General features: G+C 34.1%; 1 protein-coding gene across 2 annotated transcripts in view; it reads left to right on the forward strand.

Moving 5' to 3' along the window:
* Positions 1 to 18,965, forward strand: part of GLCCI1 (glucocorticoid induced 1) — a 128,489-nt gene that overhangs the window by 52,489 nt on the left and 57,035 nt on the right. For both annotated transcript variants that reach the window (XM_057549786.1, XM_057549787.1), the window contains exon 3: positions 10,536 to 10,622. In XM_057549786.1, the coding sequence (XP_057405769.1) occupies positions 10,536 to 10,622 (87 nt within the window). The remainder of the gene's footprint in view (positions 1 to 10,535; positions 10,623 to 18,965) is intronic.

Below are 18,965 nucleotides of genomic sequence, written 5' to 3' on the forward strand. Positions count from 1 at the left end.
GAGGATCACATAAAATAATCCCTGTTAAGCTTCTAGCACAGTAAATAGGACATAGTAGATGTTGAAAAATGTTACCTGCTTTGTATTGGAGTCTATAGTATTTTACTGTCAGCAGGTTTAAATATAATAATACTGAATTGAGTGGACAGTATTACTGTTATCAGTAATTGATTATGCAATTATGAACATTAAATCTGGATTGGTAAGAAATGGCATAGAAATGATGCAACTAACTCCAGGGCATGATAGGGCTCTGAAACACGGTTAAACAATTTCTGGTGGGTCAGGGTTCATTCAGTCAGAAGTAGCTATTGTTTTCCACTGTACATTCTTACAAGTAAGAAATGGTACCTTAGATTTATAGGTCCAAGTATGGGACAGTGGCTTATATTGCTACAGAATCTCCTACTCCCTTTCTCATTACTTAGGTATCCCACTGATGACATTCATGCTATCATCAGTTGAACACTACTGGTTGTTATGACTTCAGAATGGTATGGAAACATTTTTGGTAGATATCTAGTAGTCACCTATGTTGCTGATTTTCTGTCAGGTGTGAGAGATTAAAGAAACATTAAAAGCTATTAAGAGGGGCTTCCCTGGTGGCGCAGTGGTTGAGAATCTGCCTGCTAATGCAGAGGACACGGGTTCGAGCCCTGGTCTGGGAAGATCCCACATGCCGCGGAGCAACTAGGCCCGTGAGCCACAACTACTGAGCCTGCGCATCTGGAGCCTGTGCTCCGCAACAAGAGAGGCTGCGATAGTGAGAGGCCCGAGCACCGCGATAAAGAGTGGCCTCCGCTCGCTGCAACTAGAGAAAGCCCTCACACAGAAACGAAGACCCAACACAGCCAAAAATAAATAAATTAATTAATTAATTTTAAAAAAAAGCTATTAAGAAACAATAAAAAGTAATTTATTGGATAATAGTGAGGCAGCTATAATCCAGTGCAATTGTTAAATGTATTTTTTTAAAGTGTTTGGAAATATCACTTTTGAAAAAGTAAAATTGGTCTCATTTTTTTTACAAGTGGGATCAGTTTTCTGAAACACAGCCACCAAAGCAAATTGTAATTTTTAAAAATTATAGCACAAAAAAATCAATATGTTTTAATGCTCTCTAAAAACTGAAAATTAGATCTCATCATTTGGTTTTAAATTTATCCACAATAATAGTGAGAGAACTTGTCAGAATGGGTATTATTAAGTGTAAATACTGAATAATAAATTGAAATATTGTTTATACTTTTAATTCCTCATAGTACCATCTCCTTTTGGTTAAAGCAGAAACTGTCAAGAGTCAATTTAATAACTGTTTCTGTAAGAAGCCAGAGAATAGTATTTCTGATATACAGTTTATTTTATGTTACATTAGTTCCTTTGTTAAATGTTCTCACAATGACTTGAGAAACCTGACTGGGTAGATTATTAATGTACAGTGCCTCCTACTCTTTTCTGTTATATTACTCGACTAGTGCCGCTGTGTGATTTGAAACTTGGCAAGAAAAGCATGACAGGGGCTTCCCTGGTGGCGCAGTGGTTGAGAATCTGCCTGCCAATGCAGGGGACACGGGTTCGTGCCCTGATCTGGGAGGATCCCACATGCCGCGGAGCAACTGGGCCCGTGAGCCGCAATTACTGAGCCTGCGCATCTGGAGCCTGTGCTCCGCAACAAGGGAGGCCGCGATAGTGAGAGGCCCGCGCACCACGATGAAGAGTGGCCCTCGCTTGCCACAACTGGAGAAAGCCCTCGCACAGAAACGAAGACCCAACACAGCCATAAATAAATAAAAATAAATAAATTTATAAAAAAAAAAAAAAAAGAAAGAAAAGCATGACAGAAAATATCAATTATTTTTGAGAAACTACAAACAATGCTTGGGACTTTCAGGTTCAGCAATACGTGGCTTTTTTTTAATTGAAAAATGAGATTGATTTGTAATTTCCTCTTTGACATAAATATTTTTAATAACAGTTTTATTGAGATATAATTTATATAGCATACAGTTCCTCTATTTAGAGTGTACAATTCATGGTTCTTAATATATTCATAATTGTGCAACCATTGCCATAATCAATTTTAGAATATTTCTGTTTCTACGAAAAGAAACCATTAGCAGTCACTCACTATTTCCCCCCAGTCTTCTTTTCCTCAGCCATAGGCACCCAGTAGTCTACTTTCTGCCGCCCTACATTTGCATTTTCTGAACATTTCATATCAATGGACTCATACAATTTGTAGCCTTTCGTTTCTGCCTTTTTTCATTTAGTATAGTATTTTTAAGTTTCATCCATGTGGTAGCATGGTATCAGTACTTCATTCCTTTGTAATGCCAAATAATATTTCATGGTATGGACATACTACAGTTTATTTGTGCATTCATGAGTTGGTGAACTGCTATGAACCTTTGCACACAAGTTTTTGTGTTTACGTATGTTTTCATTTCTCTAGGAATTGCTGGATCATATGGTAGCTCTATGTTTAACTTTTTCAGGAAAACATTTTTATAGATATTTTTTCCTCCATAGAATTAAAGTATAACATGAAAGACATATCCAAACTGAATTATAATTTCCTGTCAATATTCTCATCAATAACTTTCCACTAATATTTCTAGGTGTTGGATATTTCAGTTACCTTCAGTTTTCAGTTACTCTAAACACTTAAATATTTCAGCTTTTCTAAAGTCTCCAATTCCATTCCCATAACCAGTGATAAACTACATACAGGCATTTGCAGTTGTGAGAGAACCCCAACCCCTAGTCAAAGGAAACGCTGACTAGGGAAAAATATTTTATGTGATGTATACTAACATCTTAGCTGACGTGTAACCTGTCTTCCAAGATAGATTTGAAGTTTGCATCTAAAGTTAGAATTTTTGTAATTCTATGTTGGGCTTTCTCAGAGTAGATATACATCCCCACTTACTGATTCTGTTACATAGCTATCTTTCTCATTTTTTTAAAATCCTGCTTCTAAATTTGAAACAGGAGTCACTGCAGAAGATTTGGAAAATACCAAAAATCTCAAAATAAGTTGCATTTAATTCTAATACCCAGACAGCCATTTTTAACGTTTTGATGCATATCCTCTTATATTTTGATTATTTGCATTTAAAAAATAAAAATTTTTAAATTACAGACTATTTTAAAAATAGAGTTCAGATGATACTGCAGGTAGTAAATATGATTTTATAATTTATTTTTTATGATTTTAATAAATCATAACATTTACTCATGTCATTAAGTATTCCTAAACATGACTTTAAGTCTTTTTATTTATCTTGATTTTTCTCAGCTGGAAAAAAAAAAGGATTTACTGTAGAATTATCTAGAATTCTTACCACCATTTATATTTTGAAATATCTCTTTAAAGTCTTTTTCTCTTTGTGTGTACTTGCTTACTAAAGTGGGATTACAGTCCATGTAGTGTGGTTTTTTGTATTATAAGAATGTGCCAAAATTTTTCTTTTCTCTATTGATAGACATTTATTTCCAGTGCTCCTCTTGGTGTACATCTTAGGTTAATTCTTAGAAATAGATTTACTATGAATATTCTTAAGATTTGGGGCACATTTATGATTGCTTTTTCTCAAATTAACATTTCTTATAGAGTAAGGCAAATACTTTTATCATGTCTAGCACAGATGCAATAGTTGATTTCTGTGGTATTTCTTATTTTTAAAAATTGCAATCCAGAGATTTATCACCAACACCCTCCCTCCCCCTCACCTTGAGATCTGGAAACAGAAATATAGCTTCTTAACTCTTCTGAATAAGCTCCCTCATTAATAAGCTAGAAAGTCACAAACCATTACTTCATAGACTTCCATTCAGTTGTGTGTTGAACACTTTTGAGGCCTAAACAGACATGGATTTTATAAATTTTACTTAAATATTCAGGCCTACCTTAGTCCTTGCTGGAGACTACTGTTTAATGTTCCTTGGTAAAGAGAAATTTCTGTCTAGCAATATAACTTTCTACATGGCTCCAAACAATATTTACATTAGTTTATGTTAATTTCCAAAGATGTAATTATATGCAAATTGATATTATACTTGTAAATGGTTATTAGCCTATAAGAAAAATGAGTGAGTATATGGTCAGCTTCTTAGAACACAGATTGTGCTGGGCTTATCTAAGAATTCCAGATTTGGTAATTCTGCTATTGAGCCTGAGAATTTGCATTTCTAACATGTTCTCAGATGATGCTGATGCTGCTCATCCAGGGGCTGCACTCTGAAAGTGATCTAACAAAATGAGCGCGTAAGTTAGTAGATAGCTGAAGCATGATGAAAAAATTTGAGTGTGTAACTGCTATCACTGAATTCCTAAAGCTTTTTTCAGCTGAACTCTTCCTTTTCTTTACTCCTTGTCAACTAGTGAAGAGGCTATTTATGTTTATATCTGGTTATAAAACTATATATACTTATATACTGTTACCAGAAAAGCAAAGCATAATATTAGAATCACAGGGAGTTCCCTGGCAGTCCAGTGGTTAAGACTTTGCCTTCCAATGCAGGGGGTGTCAGTTTGATCCCTGGTCGGGGAGCTAAGATCCCACATGCCTCAGGGCCAAAAAACCAAAACACAAAACAGGAGCAATACTGTAACAAATTCAATAAAGACTTTAAAAAAAAAATGGTCCACATCAAAGTCTTTAAAAAAAAAAAAAGAATCCCAATTTTCTGTACTCTTTTTTAATCAGGATAGTCTTTTCAAGACGATCTTTTAAGTTAAAAGTTAAAAAAATTTTTATTAGTCAAAAGAAAATCAAATCTCTAAAAGACATAGTTGTAAACTCTAAAAGACATAGTTGTAAACAATGAAGGGTTTGTCATTATCTATTTTTAAAACTTTTCTGTAACTTAAAATCAGACTCTAATCTTAATTATTAATTTAATTATCATTGATTTTTCAAGTAATTCTGTTTCATTTCTTGCCAGCTTTATGAGTACCTTAATATTAAGGATCATCTATGTAAGTACAGTAAAATAATTCACAGGCAGTAATCATATTTCCATAATAGATTATAAACTATAATAAATTTCAAGGCTAAGGGTGAACCATACAAAAAATAGATTATAAAGTTTTACATAGGATTTAAGTAAGTTTTAAATAAGATTAAGAGAATTTTGTGACGTGATTAGTTTTTTTGTTTTGTGGGGTTTTTTGGAACTGACTCTAGGCTCTTGCATGTAGAAAAAGAATATTTTCTTACTAGGGGGTTAGTTTGACCTGTTTTGAAATTGATAAAACAGGAAAGCATATTTGCCCTTGCTAGTCTGTGAATAAAGATATAAACAACAAAAGCACCCATTGTTCACATCTGATAAAGGACTCTTATCCAAAATATGTAAACAACTCTTAAAACTCAACAATAAGAAAACAAACAACCTGATTAAAAAATGGGCCAAAGACCTCCTAACAGGCACCTCACTAAAGACGATATACACATTGCAAACAAGCATATGAAAAGATGTTCCACGTTATATGTCATCAGGGAAATGCCAGTTAAAAGAACGAGATACCTCTATACATATGTTAGAATGGCCAAAATCCAGTACACTGGCAATGCCAGATGCTGACCAGAATGCAGAGCAACAGGAACTGTTGTATGTTGCTAGTGGGAACAGGAAGTGGTACCGCCACTTTGGAAGACGGTTTGGCAGTTTCTTACAAAACTAAACATACTCTTACCTTACAGTCCAGCATTCATGTTCCTTGGTTACCCAAAGGAGTTGAAAACTTACGTTCACACAAAAACCTGCATACAGATATTTATAGCAGCTTTATTCATAATTGACAAACTTGCAAGCAACCAAGGTGTCCTTCAGTAGGTGAATGGATGAATAAAGTGTGGTACTTCCAGACAGCAGTATATTATTCAGCACTAAGAAGACATGGAGGAACCTTAAATGTATATTATTAAGTGAAAGAAGTGACTCTGAAAAGGCAACCTACTGTATGGTTCCAACTACCTGACATTCTGGAAAAGGCAAAACTATGGAAAGAGTAAAAAGATCAGTGCTTGTCAGGGGTTTGGAGATGGTGAGGAATGAATAGGCAGAGCACAGAGGATTTTTAGGTCAGTGAAAATACTATGTATGGTACTATAATGATGGATATATGTCATTATACATTTGTCCAAACCCATAGAATGCACAACACCAAGAGTGAACCCTAATGTAAACTATGGACTCTGGTGATAATGATGTGTCAGTGTAGGTTCATCAGTTGTAAGAAACGTACCACTGTGGTGGGGGATGGCTGTGCATGTGTCAGGGTGAGGGGTATATGGGAAATCTCTGTAATGTCCTCTCAGTTTGGCTATGAACCTAAAACTGCTCTATTTAAAAAGAGTCGTAAAAACAAGTGTGTAGTCCTGTGCAGTAGGACTGTTTTCTGTTTATTTCACTCAGAGAAGAAGCATTCGTCACACAGGAAACCAGAGCTAGGAGGATGGGCCTGGGGGTTGGAGAAGAAGCTTCATGGGCTGGACTTTGGATGATTCTGAGAGGTGAAAATTAAAAAATGGCTTCTTCCACCTGTAGGTATCCTTTTCGTATAGAGGGGACTTTTTTTACTCAAACACCTTTTTGTCAGCAGTCTTAGAGATAGACTTTGGTTCTGCATTACTCAAGTGTATGAAAGGTTCAGGCAGCTAGAAAGGAAGAATCCCCTTAAGTATGGTGGCTGAAGAGCAAGCTATTTTATGTAATACCAATTACTGAAGATTATACTTCTTTCCATGCTGTCTGTGGAGGATATTAATACGCATAAAATGAGTGTTCTGGGGTCATATCAGTAAGAAAAAGTAAAGCAGGTTTTTAAAAAAGTATTTGTGTGTGTATTTGTATATTTGAGTTTTGAAATGCTAATTGCATTGTACATTGAGTAAAGGAGTATAGTATGTAATATTTTCCAAATTTATTTGACCGTGGAATTCTTTTTCATATATATTTTACTAACACCCAGGAACGGTGTTATAAGTAGCACCATTCATAAAATTCTACTCTAGATTAATGGACGGAATAACAGGCCAGTTGGAAGGAATCACTTGCTGATATGAAAGCATAGAACTTTTGCTATTTTGTGGTGGTGTTTTCCTAATTTAAGTGGTAAAGCATTTCTCAAATACTCAGATTTAACAAATTGGATACAAATTAATTCATCCTCTGTAACTTAACAAGCATGAGCTTTAAATAGATTTGAAGACCAAGTAGCCATCTTTGGTTTTCCTTTGACTAAAATAATTTGTTTAAAATCAATGATTAGATCAAGCCTCTTAGCCTCATCCACCAGAGGGCAGAGAGCAGAAGCAAGAAGAACTACAATCCTGCAGCCTGTGGAACAAAAACCACATTCACAGAAAGATAGACAAGATGAAAAGGTAGAGCGCTATGTACCAGATGAGGGAACAAGATAAAACCCCAGAAAAACAACTAAATGAAGTGGAGATAGGCAACCTTCCAGAAAAAGAATTCAGAATAATGATAGTGGAGATGATTCAGGACCTCGGAAAAAGAATCGAGGCAAGATCGAGAAGGTGCAAGAACTGTTTAACAAAGACCTAGAAGAATTAAAGAACAAACAAACAGAGATGAACAATACAATAACTGAAATGAAAACTACACTAGAAGGAATCAATAGCAGAATAACTGAGGCAGAAGAATGGATAAGTGACCTGGAAGACAGAATGGTGGAATTCACTCCTGCGGAACAGAATAAAGAAAAAAGAATGAAAAGAAATGAAGACAGCCTAAGAGACCTCTGGGACAACATTAAACGCAACAACATTCGCATTATAGGGGTCCCAGAAGGAGAAGAGAGAGAGAAAGGACCACAGAAAATATTTGAAGAGATTATAGTCGAAAATTTCCCTAACATGGGAAAGGAAATAGGCACCCAAGTCCAGGAAGCGCAGAGAGTCCCATACAGGATAAACCCAAGGAGAAACACGCCGAGACACACAGTAATCAAATTGGCAAAACTTAAAGACAAAGAAAAATTATTGAAAGCAGCAAGGGAAAAATGACAAATAACATACAAGGGAACTCCCATAAGGTTAACAGCTGATTTCTCAGCAGAAACTCTACAAGCCAGAAGGGAGTGGCAAGATATACTTAAAGTGATGAAAGGGAAGAACATACAACCAAGATTACTCTACCCAGCAAGGATCTCATTTAGATTTGATGGAGAAATCAAAAGCTTTACAGACAAGCAAAAGCTAAGAGAATTCAGCACTATCAAACCAGCTGTGCTGTTCTATATGGCAGCCCGTAGCCTCTAGCCACATGTGGTTATTGAGTATTTGAAACGTGCTAGTGAGATTAAAGAACCAAATTTTTTGTGTTATTTTATTTTCATTAATTTAAATTTAAATTATTACATGTGGCTAGTAGCTTTTGTTTTGGACAATGCAGTCTTTAGAATATAATTGTATATATGTGCAATTAAAATGAAATTTTTCTTTGGGGAGTATTTTTTGGAAAAGTTGAAACTATGATGAATATACTTCAACAATTTATATGCATGTAATTTTATAGCCACATGACTGAAAGGATTCTTCCAGTGGTTTTGTACTTTTTAAAAAACTATATATTTTACTAGATAGATTTCAGGAACATAAATATTCTTTTGTAGTTAGTTTTTATGTATTTCTTTTATATAACCAATACTACATTCTGAAATAAATAGGTTTTCACATTCAATTTTAAGAAAAGAATGACAATAGGAAGAAAGAAGATACTCTGAGATGAGAGACCTCAGATTTAGTTTCATTTGCCATTGGTGTGCTTGGCAGTATTAAGGCATTTGCAGAATTTTTGTGGCTACTGATTTAACTCTAAGTTGGAGATACAGTTTATGTAAATTTCCTTTGAAAAAGAGCCATACAAAATGAAAATAGTGTTATAAATGTTTTCGTTAGTTATGGAACATGCCAGAAATTTTATTCATTTTCTGTGAATATGCTTTTGAGTTTTAAACATTGTGATCCTTAATCATTTGATTTTTGATGAGAGCAATGCCTCTGCTTGGTAGAAAGGTAAAAGTATTAAGGGATATAAATTCTCGAAATAAAAGTTTGACTAAAACAAAGTCATAATTTAATAATTTTAGTATAAATTATTAAAGATATGACTACTTGGGGGGATTATTTTCAGAGTAGTTTTTCTTGTCTAGGACTGAGATTAGGAAAATTTAATAACTAAATAATTATTTGCAAGCAGTTTATTTAATATATTAGTACCTCTTATCTTTGCAATTACCAACAATAAAATATTTTACTCAGTATTATGACTAAATAGTTTCACTTTAGTATTTGAACTGTTTAAGTAGTTTATGTGTATTTTCATTCAACTAGCATTCAATTGTTATTGGTTTTATTTTGCAGCATCATTACTTTAAAGAGGTGATAATTATTTAAAACTTTGTCCACAAGCATTTTGAATTGTATAGAACTGATGGCTTCTTCATAAGTTGTGTATTATGTAAAGTCACAGGTGCAGCCTCAATATGAATGATGAACTTTTCTGTATGTAATAAAAAATAATTTTTGAAGCAATATATATTTATATTGGATTGGCCAAAAAGTTCGTTCGGGTTTTTTCCCTAAGATGTTACAGAAAATCCCCAATGAACTTTTTGGCCAACCCAATATTTATATATGATAATCATTACCCTATATCTGTCTTAAAATAGTGGTTTTAACTTTCCCTAAGTTGCATTACACTAAGAGTCTTCTCATATATTAAGGATGGTAGTTCAATATTTTTTAATTTTTAATACAACTACTAAATGATCTTACTATTTGGCATTTAGTGATTTGTGTTATGTTTGGATGTAGTGTCTGTTATGGGTTAAATCACTGAAAATGAAGTTTTAGGTTAAAGCAATTCTGTTTTCTGCCATGTAGCTCAGGTTTTCTTTAAGATGCACTGTTTTAAATTATAGTCAGTTTAGCTTAATCTTGTTTATTTTTATAATAACTTTTTCTATTTTTATAGTAACTTTATATTTTTCTATAAAGATGCTTGATGTTTTTCAAAAAAGGATACTATTATTAACACATTCTTTCCTGAGTATAGAAAGAGTAGTACATTCAACCCTTTACCTAACTAAATATTTGGCATGTAGGTCATCTGTAACCCCACTGCTTCTAAGCACGTTCTGTTAATCTTACTTCTCTTTAGTAAACATAACATTTCATAATTAGTTTGCCTATTCTCTTTAAAAACACCAATATGCATATTTCACAGTTCTCTTTGAATTTGATAAATTTAATGTTGATGTAAAACACCAAATGTTTTGAGTAACATTACTCAGAGACATCTTAGATTGATCATATCTAATTCAGAATAATAAACATTTCACAGGGTCATGAAAGTCTTAGCTTTTAAGGGATTCTAGTATTCAGTATAACCCTTTAATTGGTATGTGCTAAGATTTTGAAATATGTTTGATTTGCTGTGAGATTAAGGATAGAGGCAAAATTCTTTATTTTTTATTTTACTTACTTGTTTTTTTAAAGACACCTAGCTGTTGGGTAGAAGAAGGCACAGAAAAGAGATCACATCAGCGTTCTGCATCATGGGGGAGTGCTGATCAACTAAAAGAGGTAAGTCACTTCTGTTTTCAGTGTATGTTCTGCTTTGGTCCTAGCAAATTATCTTAACTATTTCCTGAATATAATGATACTTCCTATATTTGTGACAAACTTACCTCTCTCAGAGTTTTAAGGGTTGCCTTCCACATTTTGGTGAACAATTCTGAGTTTAGATTATTTGTGCCCTTCATATTCTTTATATATATTTCTTATGTACCCACTCAGCTTTTGCCTTTCCAGAATGAAGTCTGATTTTATGTAATTTTGTCTTATTCATTTTAGTTATATTTTGTTTCCACTTCAGCTTTCTTATTCTTGAGTTACCACAACTAGAACTATAAATTACAATTTTTACAAAGGTAGGATAGTGTTTTCTGCTTCTTATAATTTTTTAATGATATCCAGCATATTGTCACCCTTTGAGACCCGATAGTACAGTGGAATCCATGTCTTTGAGAAACAGTTATTATAACCCATTCCCTTATTATGAATAACCCAAATTATGATAATTTTATGTATTAATATATTTTTTGATTATTTTCCTGTAGTGTTATCTTTTATCCATCTAAATTCTTATTTATTTGCTTTTATAAAATTACAGAAACTTAGAGTTGGAAGGTCATCTAGTCCATCTCCTATATAAACACTCCTTAGAAAACGTTCATCTAGTCTATTAGAGTCATTCTCAGTGAGAAAAGCTTATCACTTTGCAAGAAAACCAAACCAGTTTTGTTTGCTGCCGCTTAAGTTGTTAGTTTATTTTGTACTATATTGAACTCAAAATTATACCCCTAAGTTTTGATTCTGCCCTCTGTATCAATATTGAATAAGTCTAATTTAAATATTTGAAAGGCTTGCAATATGTCATTTTCCTCCAGGGTAAACATTGACATTTCTCTCAAATATATTTCATATGCCATAGTTTCCATACCTCTTAGTATCATTTTCATATACTATAGGTTATCAGTATTTCTCATATACTGTGGTGTCCGGACTGAATAGATATAGTAGTCTATTAGCATGATTTTGCCTGTGATTGTATTACATTTTTAGGAACTTCTTTATATTATTGATGTACAGAAATCCTCAACTCCTATCTACGCACACAAACACATATGCGCAAAATCAGTTTTTCCCAACAGCAACAAAAAACAAAGGAAGCTGAGTCTAATATATCTAGTCTAAAATAGGTACATATCTATGCATAGAATATTGAGTAATATTGAATAAAAAGTAAATTTGCTCTTTTATCTTAGAGGTAAATACAATCTCAAAGTTATAGCCAAGATTAGGTATAGTTGAACTTTGGACTACAGCAATACATGATATACACTATTAAAAAAGGAATGGCTGACATGACTGAGTGAGAGATTTAATTACTTTCCTCACAAAGCAATCCTAAAGCTGGACAAAACTGTCAAAACAAATTCAGCACTCTGGAAATCAACCAAATAAATTGAGAAACTTTATTCATGAAAAGTACTGAACTCAGGGTAAGAATCTTAGCTGCAAACAAATAGGGAGGACCAATGGCTCTGCTAGTCTGAGATTGTGGTCTCATTTGTGACAAGCAACAGACTCATGGAGTAGCAGGATTTTATAGAGAGTTCTAGGAGGTAAGACAATCTTGGGGGCTTGATAAGTTCACCACATATCACAGGTTGATTGGAGGCTGTAGACAGGCACAGCAGAATATCAAGTGGGCCCAGTCACCCACGTATCACTGGTTAGTGGAGCCTAAGAATATCTGGAAAGGAGATCAAACAGGCCTAGTGGTAATAAAATCTGAGGCCAACTTTTAAAAGGCCCAAACTCTGAATGCACTCCTCATTTCACACACAAATCCTCATTCAAATACACACACATCCTGAGAGTGGAAGCTTTACTGGATTGAGATGTTTGAGTAAAATCTCTGAATAGTTTTTGGCTAAACACTAAGGTGACACTGGAGACCAGCTTAAAAAGGTCTTAAAAAGCCAGTCGTAGAAGGAAAAATGAGGGGGGGAAAATGGAGTAGAGATATCAGCAACCACACATTGTGGGGAAAACAGACTTTCAGTCCATCAGCCACCCTCAGAGAAAATCAGAATCTAGAGTTGCTCCAATATATTATCTAAAATGTCCAACATTCAACAAAAAATTTAGAGATATGCAAAGAAACAAGAAAGGATGACCCACAGTTAAGAAAAAAAAAAGTCAATAGAAACTGTATCTAAGTGTCTCCATATGTTGGATTTAGCAGACTAAAACATCAAAGCAGCTATTATAAGTATGTTCAAAGAACTAAAGAAAACCATGTTTAAAGCATCAAAGGGAAGTAGGACCACAGTGACGCAATGAATAAAGAATTTCCACATAGATGTAATTATTATAAAAAATATACAAACAGAAACTGTAGCATTAAAAAGTATAGTAATTAAAAATAAGTCACTAGATGAGCTTGATAGAAGATTTAAGATGGCAGAAGAATCAGTGAATTTGAATATAGGTCAAGAGAATTTATATACTCTGAAAGAGCAGAGGGAAAAAGATTGAAGAAAAGTCAAGCCTCAGAGGCCTGTGGGGAAACATTAAGTTCATACATATACACATAATGGGAGACTGAGGGGAGGAGAGGGGAGTTAAAAAATATTTGAAGAGATAATGGCAGAAAACTTTCCAGATCTGATGAAACACAATCTATATAGATTCAAGAAGCTCAACAAACCCCAAGTAGGAAAACACACAGAGCTGCACATAGACACATCATAGTTAAACTGTTGAAAGCTAAAGGAAAAGAGAAAATCTTGAAGCTGGAAGAAGAAAATGACTCATTACACATAGGGGACCAATAATACCTTTAACAACTGGTATTTTTCGTCAGAAACAGTGGAAACCATAAAGCATGACATATTCAAAGTGCTAAAAGAAAAATATCAACCAAGGATTCTATATTCAGAAAACCCAGTCTTTTAAAATAAAGGTGAAATAAAGTATTCCTAGATAAACAAAGATTGAGAGACTTTCCTGCTACTAGACTGTCTTACAAGAAATACTGAAGGTATTGACTCCAGTTTAATTCAAATCAATAGGAAGAATTGAAGAGTGTTGGCAAATATGTGGGTAAATATAAAACAGTCTATAGATAGATTTTTCTCATTTTTCTAAGATTATATATATAAAACAATAATTCTAACACTGTTGTGTTGGGTTTATAACATATACATTTAATATATATGACAATAGTAACACAAAAGAGAACAAGGGAAAAGACATATTTTGGAATATAGTTTCTCTTTTACTGGAATTAAATATTATTTTGAAGTAGATTATAATAAATTCATAAAGAATTTATAAAGAATTCATGTTATAATCCCTACAGCAGTTGCTAACAAAATAACTCTATAAGAATAGAAAATAAAAAGTATCAGAAATGGATTAAAAAGATACAATAAAAAATATTTATCACAAAAGAATGCAGTATAGGAGGAAGAGAGAAATAAAAAAGATGTGACAAATAGAAAAATAGCAAAATGGCAGAATAAATCCAACTATTTAAATAATTACATTAATTGTGAATGGAGTGAACATTCTATTCAAAAGGCAGAGATTGTCAAACTGGATAAAAAAGCAACACTCAGCTATATGTTGTCTATAAGAAACACATGTTAGATTCAAAGACACAAATAGGCTGAAAGTAAAAAGATGGGGATGAAAACAGTAGTGATAAGGAAACATCAAGACAAAATAGACTTTAAGACAAGAAGTATTACTGAAGACAAATAGAGACATTTCATAATGATTAAAAGGTCAATACATTCAGGAAGATATAGCAGTCAAAAATTGTATGTACATCTAACAACAGTCTCAAAATGCATGAAGCAAAACTGTGGAAGGAGAAATTCAGTTTCTCTAATTGGGGATTTCAATACCCCACTCTCAATACTTGAAAGAACTACTAAGTAGGTAGAAATCAGCAAGGAGATAGAGGAGTTCAACAATATCATCAGTCCGTTTGACCTAACTGACATACATAGAAAACTCTACCCATTGACTGCAGAATACACATTCTTTTCAAACATGTGTGAAACATTTTCTGGGTGAGACTATATACTGGGCCATAAAACAACTCTCAGTAGGTTACAAAGGATCGAAGTCGTATAACAGAAAGAAATCTTTAACAAACCCAAATATTTGTGAATTAAAGAGCACTTACCTAATACCACAAGGGAAATTTTAAATACTTAAATAAATTAAAGCAAAAAGACAACTTAGAATTTATGTGTACAGGTAAAGCACTGCTTCAAGGAAAACTTATACCTTAAGTGTGTATATAAGAAAAAGAGAAAATTCTCAAATCAGTACTTTAAGCTTCCATCTTAAGAAACCAGACAAAGAAGAGCAAAGCAGAGCAAAAGCAAGCAGAGGAAGGAAATGATAAAGAATATAGCAAAAAGCAATGAAACAGAAAAATACTGGAAAAAAGCCAATGAAACTAAAAGTTGGTTCTTTGAAAAGATCAACAAGGTGTACAAACCTTTAGCTAGACTGACCAAGAAAAAAAAAGACACAAATTACTAAAATCAGCAGTGAAAGGGGTGACATTACTACCAACCTTACATAACTTAAAAGTATTATAATGGAATATTATAATCAAATTTATGTCATCAATTTAGAAAATAAGATGAAATGGATAAAATTCTAGCAAGACACAAATTACTAGAAAGAAAGAAATTACCAAGACTGATTTAAGAACAAATAGAAAATCTGAGTAGACTTGTAACAAGTAACTAAATTGAATGAGGAATTTAAAATCTTCCCACAAAGAAAATCCAGGATTGGATTTGGTGAATTCTATCAAATATTCAAAGAAGAAACAATGTTAATCGTTCAAAAACTCTTTCAGAAAATAAAAGAGAAGGGAGCACTTACCAATTCATTTTATAAGTCCAGAGTTATCTGATTTCAAAGGCAGGCAAAGACATTAACATTTCAGATCAATATCTCTCTTGAACGTAGATGCAAAAATCCTTAACAAAATATTAGTAAACCAAATCCAGTAACTTATATAAAGGATTATACACCAAAAGCAAGTGCGACTTGGTCCAGAAATGCAAAGTTCTTTTAAGATCCAAAATTCAATTAATGTAATAAACACTATATTAATAAAATAAAGAACAAAACTGCATAATTATCTCAGTAGAGTCATAGAAAGCATTTGCCAAAGTGCAGCCTCCATTCATGATAAAAATCTCTAAACAAACCAGGAATAAAAAAGAATTTTCTCTGCCTGTTAAAGAGCATTTATGAAAAACGTACAGCGAATATCATATTCAACGGTGAAAGCCAGAATGCTTTCCTCCTAAGATAAGAAATAAGGTAGTGATGTCCACTGTCACCTTGTCACCACTTCTATTCACTTGCACAGGAGGTTCTAGTCAGGCAAGAAAAATGAATAAAAGAAATCCAGATTGTTAAGGAAGTGGTAAAACTGCCTTCATTCACAGATACATGATCCTATATGTAGAAATTATAGGGAACATACAAATATATTACTAGAACTAATAGAAGTTCAGCAAGGTTGCAGAAAAAAAGATCAACCTACAGAAATCAAGTGTTTGGTTGTTTGGTCTGAGGCGACCCACCACTGGAGCTTATAGGCACTTTGATGGGGTGAATGGTGGACTCTGGGGGGGTTCACGCCAAGGTGTACTCCCCAGAACTTCTGCTGCCAGTGTCCTTGTCCTCGCGGTGAGCCGTAGCTGCCCCCTGCCTCTGCAGCCGAACTTCCAATGCTAGCAGGAGAATCTAATGTGCTGTCACAGTTGTGAAAACTGATTAAAGGTAGAGTCTATGCGACCAGAGGGCAGACAGCAGAAGCAAAAAGAACTACAATTCTGCAGCCTGTGGAACGAAAACCACATTCACAGAAAGATTGACAAAAGGAAAAGGCAGAGTACTATGTACCAGATGAAGGAACAAGATAAAACACTAGAAAACCAACTAAATGCAGTGGAGATAGGCAACCTTCCAGAAAAATAACTCAGAATGATGATAGTGAAGATGATACAGGACCTTGGAAAAAGATTGAAGGCAAAGATCGAGAAGATGCAAGAAATGTTTAACAAAGACCTAGAAAAATTAAAGAACAAACAGAGATGAACAATACAATAACTGAAATGAAAAATACACTAGAAGGAATCAATAGCAGAATAACTCAGGCAGAAGAACAGATAACTGACCTGGAAGACAGAATGGTGAAAATCACTGCCATAGAACAGAATAAAGAAAAAAGAATGAAAAGAAATTAAGACAGCCTAAGAGACCTCTGGGACAACATTAAATGCAACAACATTCGCATTATAGGGGCCCCAGAAGGAGAAGAGAGAGAGAAAGGACCTGGGAAAATATTTGAAGAGATTATAGTCGAAAACGTCCCTAACAGGGGAAAGGAAATAGCCACCCAAGTTCAGGAAGCACAGAGACTCCCAGGCAAGATAAACCCAAGGAGAAACACGCTGACACACGTAGTAATCAAACTGACAAAAATTAAAGACAAACAAAAATTATTAAAAGCAACAAGGGAAAAACAACAAATAACATACAAGGGAACTCCCATAAGGTTAGCAGCTGATTTCTCAGCAGAAACTCTACAAGCCAGAAGAGACTGGCATGATATATTTAAAGTGGTGAAAGGGAAGAATCTACAACCAAGATTACTCTACCCAGCAAGGATCTCATTCAGATTCGACGGAAAAACCAAAAACTTTACAGGTAAGCAAAAGGAAAGAGAATTCAGCACCACCAAACCAGCTCTACAACAAATGCTAAAGGAACTTCTCTTAGTGGGAAACACAAGAGAAGAAAAGGACCTACAAAAACAAACCCATAACAACTAAGAAAATGGTAATAGGAATATACATATCGATAATTGCTTTAAATGTGAATGGATTAAATGCTCCAACCAAAAGACACAGGCTTGCTGAATGGATACAAAAACAAGACCCATATATATGCCATCTACAAGGGACCCACTTCAAACCTAGGGACACATACAGACTGAAAGTGAGGGGATGGAAAAAGATATTCCATGCAAATGGAAATCACAAGAAAGCTGGAGCAGCAATACTCATATCAGATAAAATAGACTTTAAAAGAAAGAATGTAACAAGAGACAAGGAAGGACACTACATAATGATCAAGGGATCAATCCAAGAAGACGATATAACAATTATAAATATATATGCACCCAACATAGGAACATCTCAATACATAAGGCAAATGCTAACAGCTATAAAAGAGGAAATCGACAGTAACACAATAATAGTGGGGGACTTTGACACCTCACTTACACCAATGGACAGATCATCCAGACAGAAAATTAATAAGAAAACACAAGCTTTAAATGACACAATAGACCAGATAGATTTAGTTGATATTTATAGGACATTCCATTGAAAAACAGCAGATTACACTTTCTTCTCAAGTGCACATGGAACAATCTCCAGGATAGATCACATCTTGGGTCACAAATCGAGCCTTGGTAAATTTAAGAAAACTGAAATCATATCAAGCATCTTTTCTGACCACAATGCTATGAGATTAGAAATAATTACAGGAAAAAAAGGTAAAAAACACAAACACATGGAGGCTAAACAATACGTTACTAAATAACCAAGAGATCACTGAAGAAATCAAAGAGGAAATCAAAAAATACCTAGACAAATTACAATGAAAACACGACGATCCAAAACCTATGGATGCAGCAAAAGCAGTTCTAAGAGGGAAGTTTATAGCAATACAATCCTACCTAAAGAAACAAGATAAATCTGAATCTAAACTTACACCTAAAGAAACTAGAGAAAGAAGAATGAACAAAACCCAAAGTTAGTAGAAGGAAAGAAATCATAAATATCAGAGCAGAAATAAATGAAATAGAAACAAAGAAAACAATAGCAAAGATCAGGAAAACTAAAAGCTAGTTCTTTGAACATATAAATGGAATCTAACAAAAAAAATTAAAGATTGATTCTGAAGAACCTAGGGGCAGGACAGGAATAAAGACTCAGATATACAGAATGGACTTGAGGATACAGGGAGGGGGAAGGGTAAGCTGGGACGAAGTGAGAGAGTGGCATGGACATATATACACTACCAAATGTAAAACAGATAGCTAGTGGAAAGCAGCCGCATAGCACAGGGAGATCAGCTAAGTGCTTTGTGTCCACCTAGAGGGGTGGGATAGGGAGGGTAGGAAGGAGATGCAAGAGGGAGGAGAAGCAGGGATGTATGTATATGTATGGCTAATTCACTATGTTATACAGCAGAAACTAACACACCATTGTAAAGCAATTATACTACAATAAAAATGTTTTA

This window comes from Balaenoptera acutorostrata, chromosome 7 (assembly GCF_949987535.1).
Source record: "Balaenoptera acutorostrata chromosome 7, mBalAcu1.1, whole genome shotgun sequence".
In the NCBI taxonomy this organism is placed as follows: domain Eukaryota; kingdom Metazoa; phylum Chordata; class Mammalia; order Artiodactyla; family Balaenopteridae; genus Balaenoptera; species Balaenoptera acutorostrata.